Source organism: Egretta garzetta, unplaced genomic scaffold, assembly GCF_000687185.1.
Source record: "Egretta garzetta isolate BGI_Z169 unplaced genomic scaffold, ASM68718v1 scaffold596, whole genome shotgun sequence".
NCBI classification, from domain to species: Eukaryota; Metazoa; Chordata; class Aves; order Pelecaniformes; family Ardeidae; genus Egretta; species Egretta garzetta.
The window spans coordinates 1,024,584-1,034,048 of NW_009260129.1; the positions used below are offsets into that span (position 1 = coordinate 1,024,584).

The window sequence follows — 9,465 nt, forward strand, 5'->3', positions numbered from 1 at the left end:
GCAGTTTTGTCTACCTTGGTTTGTGTCATCCTCTGTGGAATATTGTTCATGGCATTTGAAAGCCAACCTTCAAGGCTTTTTGCAAAATTGCGAATGGCTTGGGTCAAGGCACCTGTGCATTAAAGAATAAAAACAGAATGAAAAGAGAACAATGTACCTGTCTTGAAATGTTTTCCATCCTCAGTACTTGCACATTAAATGTTCAGGTCCTCTGCTTTTACTTACTAAAAGACAAATCCAGTCTGGGTTCAAAATTCAGATATAGATTATGCAACAATTATTTTAGTTTTAGTTCAATAAACAGTTCTGACTTCCTCACCCAGCAATCTTTCAAGTAGTCTGTGACCACCAGTATTGTTCTGAGTCTCCTATTGAAGAACATCAGCAATTGCAACAGTTGTTGTGATGGAAATTCCCATCACAAACTTTCAGCTTTTCATTTCATCTAAGCACCTCTTTCAAAGAGCAAAACTCTGGAAAAAATTCCAGTTATTGGAATAGTGCAGTTTCCTCAAATAAGCCCAAACCTTAAGCCATGTCATGGTGCTGCTTACTTCAGTTTTAAAGAACAAAATCCAACATGCAGTGCTCAAGGATATCATCAATAAGCAAGATACAGGAGTGTGTTTCACTGACAGAAAGTGAGGTTATTCAAATGGCTGTGGAATCTGTGTGCATTTTTGTTTCTTTACTATAGCACCCACAGAACTGCTGAGTGACTGACAGAGATTTAGGGAGAAACTGAAGAAGCCCTTACAGCAATATGCACTACTCAAAATATTTAAGTTTTAATTTTTCAAAGGAGGAGGACAGAAAGTATTTTCCCAAGGAACTGCACTTGGAAAAAAGACAATCATATCTCCTGAGTAACAGAAACCTCGCTTTCCCATACTTACCACTTGCTCATTGACACAGTAGAATCCACTCAAACAGTTGCAAAAAAGAGGAGACAAACCCAAAAAACTACAGGTTTCTAGATTAGTAAAGAATGAATGCAACTACAAAAGTGAAGAGGAAAAAACTAGAAAGAGAAAATAATATTTATTTTCAAACTATTTTAGCTAAACGTGAGAAGGAACAGACTGAGTAAAGATTGACTGGATTCTGTTTATAAGGCTGCATACCCTGGAAGAGTAAGAATTTAACGCTGACAGAACTTGTCTTTGAGAAATGCTCTTTTATAATTTGAATTATTGATAGCTCTTTTTTTAATAAAGCTTTCTGTGAGTAAAGTAAAAGAAACATCGTGACATCTTCTTACGTCTTCAAATTTGCAGTGATAAACAGTAGAATGCATATCAGTAATTTATATAACTGACCACACATTTGGATGCTTAGCTGAACACAATTTGATCTTACAAAGTATCTGTATTAGCTGAATGCTCTATGGTAACAGGGTTTTTTCCCCCCCTTGAGGCATCCACATGAAGAACAAGCTTTCTTCTTCAATCCTGTCAATCACCTAGCTCACTTGTGCTGCTTTGTAAATTATTTCTGTGCACCTACTAATTACTTACTTATTCACTCACATTTTCTTACCTATAGAATAAGAAAATGCAAAGGGAAAGGAATAATGTAAATATTGTATGAATGACACTTAGATTTTTAAGGAAAATATTACTGCTTTTTCACTTCTAATTCACTTATTACTCTTTCATCCAACTATATATTACAAAATTATCTGCATCACTGTAATGCTGATCTCCTTTAAAAATGAATGTGGAAAAGCAGCTCAGGCCTTAAGGAAGGCCTTTAACTAGGAAGAAAGAGGAGCAAATTAAAGGAATTCTAAGTTCTGAAGAGATAAATTAGCTAAGGTAGATGATCAGGTATCAGGATTGTGTAGAACAACCATGAATTTCTAATGAGCTTTGGAGATACCATATTAAATACAGAATTTTTCTCATACTCCATCCTTAAGTACACATCTAGCCATTACCAAAACCTTAAGTACCTATATCCTCAAAGCCTTCTTTCACGTTCATCTGGCTACCATAGAAAAACAAGAAAACCCTTTGAAAGAATCACAGGATGAGCATGGTGCAAAGAAAATGGCCTGAGATAGTTACCTGTTACTAGACACACACTAAATGATGTTGCAATGGCAGTTACTGAGAGAAAGATTGATTTAGATAACCACCTAAAAAGCTTGAGTTCTCAGCTGAAAACCCTCTGACATGTTCATCTCATAAAAACAAGACTTTACAGTCTTTCCAGTACTTTAAATTTTTGTCTGCTTGGAATTGTGTAATACAGTGTGGAAATACGTTTAGCATAAATTCTTCACCTGTGATAGAAACTAACTCACAGGCAAGTTTGTTACTGTCCATTTTGTTATTTGTGAAGGTGCAAAAAGTCCACTGTAGAACATAATAGCTCTGGTCTATTGCCAAAGACATTAGATAATTATGGTCTTTATTCCTGACTCAGACATTTCACTTTTCTTAGGAAAAGGAATTTTTCTGTTTTACACACTTCTATGGGTGCTAAACATTTCAGCTGACAAATTTAACATAGAGGTTAAAAATAAAACGAATTTTTCCTCAATGGCCATTTTCTTTTCTACTTCAGTAATATGTATCACACAACTGAATAGCACAGTAAGACTCTTCTAAAAGAAAAACATTGAAAATCTAGACATGAAAAAAGATAAACCTTAAAATATCATATGCTTACTTCAAGCACTTTGTCCAAAGTCATATTTCTTCTTATTTTGAGCAGTTGCTCTTGCTATCTTTCCATTTATTCAGGAAAAAAGTCATAAACATGCTTTTGATGAAGGATTTACAATCCCCTTTCCTCTACAGAGTCTAAGCTTTCCTGTAACCTGCTATTTTCCCACAGAAGATGATGAATTTGTCTACTTCACCCAGCTCCATTACTGTCATAGTAAACCATTAAGCACAATCTTAAACCTTCCTCTTGGTCTCTTGTAATGGCTGGACATATTTTAATTCAAAACCAGGAGTTAAAAAACTAATCATATTTTAAATATTTAACAGTGAAGAGAGAACTTGTATGGACTACCATTACAGGAAAGCTGACTAGAAAAAGCCATTTAGTTAGCTGGTCCTAAAGATAAAAATAAGAAAATACATCAGCTGTCTTCCAAAGGTAGCTCAGTGGGTGGACTTCTGAGCAGAAACCCCCTGGTCTGTTCACAAAATAGAGGCAGAATTCTCTTGGGATGAATTTGTCCTGGGATCAGACGATGTGATTGCATCAAGAAGTCTGATAATCATCCCAAAACCAGGGATGTCAAACACAGTAGGTATCAATTATTCAAATATGACTCGTAATTCTAGAAAGAAAGAAATAGCATGAGAAGGACCTGATGCCTGTAGTTCTTGGTATTAAATGACTGTGTCATCTTCTTGAAACCCTGTACTGGCAATGCCCCATGCATCTTACGAAACAAGGCAGGAAGTGAAGAGCAAGGTGAAAAGCAGGTTTGGTGGAAAAACATGTATGCACCACCTTTTTATTCAGAAAATAATGTCCTTTTGGAAGAGAGAGTTTTAATTCAACCTACTAAAGTTTGTAATTAAATTTGTGGGTTTTTTTATTATTGCCTATTTGCTTGTGACAGGCTACACTATTCTAAAATTAAAAAATCCTACCTACTTGCATTGTGATTAGATCGAAAAGTAAAATATCAAATATAAACCAATGCAAAATAATTTATGCAAGTAATGGTTGTGAATTGCATGTATTCGAGAAAACATTTTTCCTTTATTCTGCTACATAGAGGAAAATATAATTATGTCAATCTCTACCAAGAACTTACTCTTTCCTTAGAAAAAAGGTAAAACTGCCTTTGTAAATGGCCAACCTTCAGATTTTATACATTTCCAGCTCCAAAACTTTTTCTGTATCATACATAATTTACTAAAACCTAATTTTATTTCACTGATGAGTAAGAAGTCAATAAAACTTTTCTGCAAGGCAGTACTGGCAAATATTCTTATGGAGTTCTTATTACTGCTGGAATCATTATAGCAGAAGAGGTGTTCACAGCATGACAAAATACCTTTGCTAGCTGCAAAGCTACTTACAGCCCTAATTTTTTTAAAAAAGATATTAATCCAACTTTAAAAAGTGAATATTGTGTTTTCACAGAAAGGATGGAATATGTAGGAATTATGAGATTTATAGTGGGTTGCTAACATGATTTCTTTATAATATTTAGCACAGCATATGTGAGACAATAAATGCTCTATAAAGGAGTTCAACTTTCTTCACATAAATTCATGTCCTACAAAAAACAGCCATAAAAATACACTGCTGGAGCAACAATGGATTCTAGTAAAATTAAATTTGAAAAAAAAGCTGTACTCCTGGTAATGGTTGAATGGCCAGACAGTAACTGACTCCCTCATGCAGGATGTGTGACAGAAAGAACAGTAGACTGGAATAATAAATTGGATTAAAAATATTCTGAGCTAATTTTTCATTGCCTTAACAGTCATTAAAATTTATTTCAGCAGCCATTGATAAGAACAAAAGACTAACTTTCCAAAAATGGAATCACAAAGATCACATACTTTTTTTTCCATACTAATCAAAGATTAGTATGTAATGTTTAAACGACTGAAGGACTGACTGACATTAGTACACATTCGCTCAGGGCCACAGGACTTATGTCTAAGTCTACTAGGTAGTGTAGATCCAGGGTAAAAGGAAAACATTTTTATCTGAAAATATAACACACACAGAAAGAAGTACCTTTAATATGAAACTGTATCTTGAAAACTAGATCTTCCAACTACACTGAAATCCTCAATTACTTTTAAAATACAGAGCATACATCAACTCTCAGCACAACTTCCTATACAACAGAATTAAGGATAAATGATACACAATACTTCTCTAACTTTCAAACTTATTCCTAAAGCTGCCCTGTGAAGCACAAGACGACCACCACCCATACACATGTATGCACAAAAATCCTTACAAAACGTTCCAGGTGTTCAACTTACTAGGAATAGGTCTAAGGACGTCAGGAATGAGAATCTCCACCAAAGCCTGGTACATCACATGGTCACAGTTACACATCCATTTCAGAATAGACTCATTCTTGCACAGAGTAATCAGCTTTGCTTTTGGAAGTCGACTTTCTATTTCACTCAGATTGCTGGTGTGAAAAAATGAATAAATGATAATGTACTTAGAGCAGGTAAAAACCTGCAATGAGTGTTAAAATGCATTATTTTATAAAGATGCCACAGATGTCTCAACTACACACAACATAACTTCTTGACACATTGCATCACATAGAAATGGATTTAAAAAATACCTCCATAGCTCTGCTATAGCTCGTAAATTAAGCAGAGATATGAATGATTCTTGCGGCTTAAAAGAACTGTATAGAATACTGGGAAAAGACACTTTTACTGTAGTTGTCCAAGCAAAGAAAAAAATGACATAATCGTTTCAGGACTGTACTTTGGCATATACCCAGCCTACACAAAAATGTCAGACAACATAAATTTAATTTGTAAAATTAGCATATGAAAAAAAATCATTACTCTGCAGGTAAAACCAGTAAGATTTTTTTTTTTTATTTTACACTTGTATTAAATTATCATGAGAAGCAGTAAAATAAGAGAAACATTTACTGACCTTGGTTCAGTAATAGTAGTGCCATCAGGTGGAGCAGAGGGAGAATAGCGCCAGAAAGTTTGCCACAATTTTTCTATCAGGCTGAATTGAAGATTCACAACCACATCCAGTATTGCCTGAGAAAATAAAACACATGTACAGATTGTCTTCTACCCAACTTCCCCTCACTCCCACCTCCAGCTAGATCTATAGCTTTTTTTCCTTTATCACATAGTGGAGCGAAGGCAAACTGTATGTTTCTCAAGGTATATATAAGTAACATGTTTTAGTATCTTTGATATCCATAAATTATCCAGCACTATAAACTGGTGTGCACAGAGACTTGTGTAAAGACATGCACGGAAGACTCCAGAAATTAGCGTGGCCTATGTAAGCATATCAGAGGTATTCACCCAAAGAAATTACCTAATACTCCAGCAAACAGAAAAAGGAAACCTGCCATTTTATTCATTTTCATAATTCAGTATAGGTTTGAAAGCACCTTCAGAAATAATTTTAAAAGATGTATTATTCAATATCAGATGTGGCTTAAACATCTCGATGTTTCTTTAAAATGAGAAAAAAGTTACTGCTTTTAATGTTAAAAAGTTATAATTTGATCTGATTTACATTTCCTACTGACTAAACCAAAGATCTGCATATACAATCTGAAGTTTAGTTTCTCTAACATTCTGAAAACATACACATAACTACATTTCATTCTCAGAGTCTATTATGTGTTACTTTTTTCCCCAGTAAAGGAGACCCTCCAAAAAAACCTTTTTACTAACGTCCTTTCCAATGGAATAAGCACAATACCCTGGGGAAAAGTTGCATGCCACTAACATGGTTTCATCGTTTAACCCTAGCCAGCAACTAAGCACCACACAGCCACTCGCTCACTCCACCCCAGGTGGGGATAGGGGAGAGAATTGGAAGGGTAAGAGTGAGAAAACTTGTAGGTTGAGATAAAAACAGTTTAGTAATTAATTTTTTTTAAAAAGGTAAAATAACAATAACAATAATAAAAATATATAAAGCAAGTGATGGATGATGCAATTTCTTGCCACCCACCAACTGATGTCCAGCCAGTCCCCAAGCAGTGATCACTGCCCCCCCACCAGCTCCCCGCAGTTTATGTACTAAGAGTGACACCATAAGGTATGGAATATCCCTTTGGCCAGTTAGACTATGCTCCCTCCAGGCTTCTTTTGCACCTGGCAGAGCATGGGAAGCTGAAAAGTCCTTGCCTTAGTGTAAACACTACTTAGCAACAACTAAACCATCAGTGTGTAATCAACATTCTTCTCACACTAAATCCAAAACACAGCACTATGCCAGCTTCGAGGAAGAAAATTAACTCTATCCCAGCTGCAACTCAGACACATGGCTGCAACATATTTGACATTACTGTCCTGTACTGATCTTCACTGGAAGTCATGAACTTTAAAAAATAAAAGGTTTATAGGAAATACCTCACAGTGCTCTCGATAAAGACTCTGCAGTGATTTGATGTCCTCAAAGGTAGTACCATCTGGTAGAGAAGATATTTCAACTTCTCCAAACTCTGGAAGTACTCGAGATGCATCTATTTCCGTGACAACATAATGAAAGAGGGCTATTGTGAACAGTGCCAGTTAGAGGATGATTATGAAAAAATTTAAGGATGATACAAAGAAATAAATGCCAAAAGTTCATTATGTTCAAAGAGAAAGGTCTTTCACACATGTTGTATGCTAAAATTGTAAACAAATTCAGCCAGCATTTTTTAATCAAAAGGAAATATAAAATTATTCTTGAAGACTTTAAAAAGATGTCATGTACATACTGCATCTATATAGAAAAGCTAACACACACGTTTTCAAAATTTTACGGGATGAAGGAAAATACCTATGTCAGTGTATGAAAGATTAATCCTTGCATAGTTTTTTTTCAACTGAAGAGTTTCTATGTAGCCAGGTATGACGGGGCTTAGTCGATTCAAAATACATTTTTATTTGGAATTTACTAGACTTTAAAGTAGAGCCAATGCTTTTACTGTTTGTCACAAATGTTCCAAGAGACAAGCCAATATAAGGGAAAAATGCTGGACTGAATTCTACCTGGAAAGGAAGACTCAAAAAATTCTAATGTAACCTTATGTTCCCAATGATTTCAATAACAGCAAAATTAGGCCAAAGGATTTGGTGCTTGAAAATCCCAACCAAATAAGCCTACACCTTCTGCAGTAACACAGCTAAAGAGTCTTTCTACATAAACAAATAACTAAATTATTATTTATTTCCGTTACTGAGAAAACAAGCTTAGCCAGATCAATGAATCCACAACTTGGGCATTTTTAAACATGAACTTTGGGGTTCTAGTTGAAACTATTTGGCTCTTTCCATTTATAACACTACTGCACACTTTCAAAACAGCCCACTGGATGGCTACGCCTCTGCCCCCACTTTTACAAAAAAAATTGCACTGTAATGCACATGCAGGAAACAACTTTAATCACATGAATTTCAATATGTATGTCTAATATAACTTCACACAGCAACTGCATTGTGTCTTTTATAATATTAAATATATCACACAAATACAGAATTAGCATATTTTTTCCTTTTATACTTACATGATTCCTATTAAATATTACATAAAGCTCACAACACAGAACATGTAATTTAAATGCCTTTTTGTTCTGTTTTAAGAATTTTACAGAGGGCATGATAACTTTAGAAGCAACTACTGTACTTGTGTGGCTTGATATTCCCCATCACCTTATTTATATAGCAGTATAAAACTTGCTTTCATACCTAAAAACTGTTGATGATGTTGACTTTGGGCAATTACAGTTTGTTCAACAGATGTGCCCGTCTGTTGACCACTTCCTGTGAAGCCATCTGCAACCCCATCCACTTTCTGCATAGGCTTATACCTGCAAAAATATCAAGTATAAAATTATTACTTCTGTTCACTTCTTCATAAATCATACAATCTATGTTTGCTCTGATTTCTCCATCTCAAAATAAAATTTTGAGGAAAAGTAACAAAAGAATTTACACATTTTTATTTATTTTGTAAACAACAGAAGAAACTATTACTAAGGGAAGCTAGAGCATTAGCAATGCATTACAGATTTCATATGGCTGATATTACAGCACCACTACCAATCTCTTGTGGAGTTTAGCTTAGGAACAGCATACCATAAGACCAGCTAATTTACACCAAAAGGAATCAAATCTTTCCCTTTCCAAATAGCTAGACTTCCCAAAAATTGTCTAATTCAAAAATAAGGTTTCGTTACCTGAAGAAAAGACAACAGTACTGTCTGAGGATAGTGAAATAATTTTCAAATCCAACAAACTTCTTTCATAAGCATAGGAGGCCTGAGAAAGCTACCTGGAAACCTAAACTCTTCACTAGTCAATTCTCAGAATCATTTATAAAGGACAAAAAGACAATGATGTAAATGGAAATGCTGGTTTGGATGGTCAAATATTGTTTCAACAATCTGTCTGACAGGCTGAAGATCATGCCTGTCACTTCCAACACAGCTGAGAATTTACGCTGTCCCAGGTCTTAATGGTAACACCTTGGATGCTTTGCACTTTTGAAAAAGAACTGTAGCCACTGCAAGAGAAAGTAAGAGAAACCCCAAAGATAAATAAAGGCTGTTTTAATAATCACTCAAATTGGAATTGTTGTGCAGACTGCAGAACTCCATGCTAAGCTCAGAAATGTGACAAGAAATTCCATTCTTCATGCATTACTTTGAGAATCAGTTTTATCAGTTGGGAACAGTGCATTTAGTAAGCATAAACCAGCATTGTCTCATGCAATGATTGAGATTTTACTTTAAAAGGAAGTTCCCACGAAAAA

The 9,465-nt window shown here is 35.0% G+C and overlaps 1 protein-coding gene across 1 annotated transcript in view; it reads right to left on the reverse strand.

Moving 5' to 3' along the window:
• The window catches only part of RFX3 (regulatory factor X3), a 59,026-nt gene that overhangs the window by 3,226 nt on the left and 46,335 nt on the right, over window positions 1–9,465 (reverse strand). The window contains exons 7-11 of the mRNA XM_009641501.2: window positions 8,400–8,521; window positions 7,077–7,189; window positions 5,623–5,738; window positions 4,980–5,134; window positions 15–112 (exon numbers count right to left, since the gene is read on the reverse strand). Coding sequence (XP_009639796.1) covers window positions 15–112; window positions 4,980–5,134; window positions 5,623–5,738; window positions 7,077–7,189; window positions 8,400–8,521 — 604 coding nt within the window. The remainder of the gene's footprint in view (window positions 1–14; window positions 113–4,979; window positions 5,135–5,622; window positions 5,739–7,076; window positions 7,190–8,399; window positions 8,522–9,465) is intronic.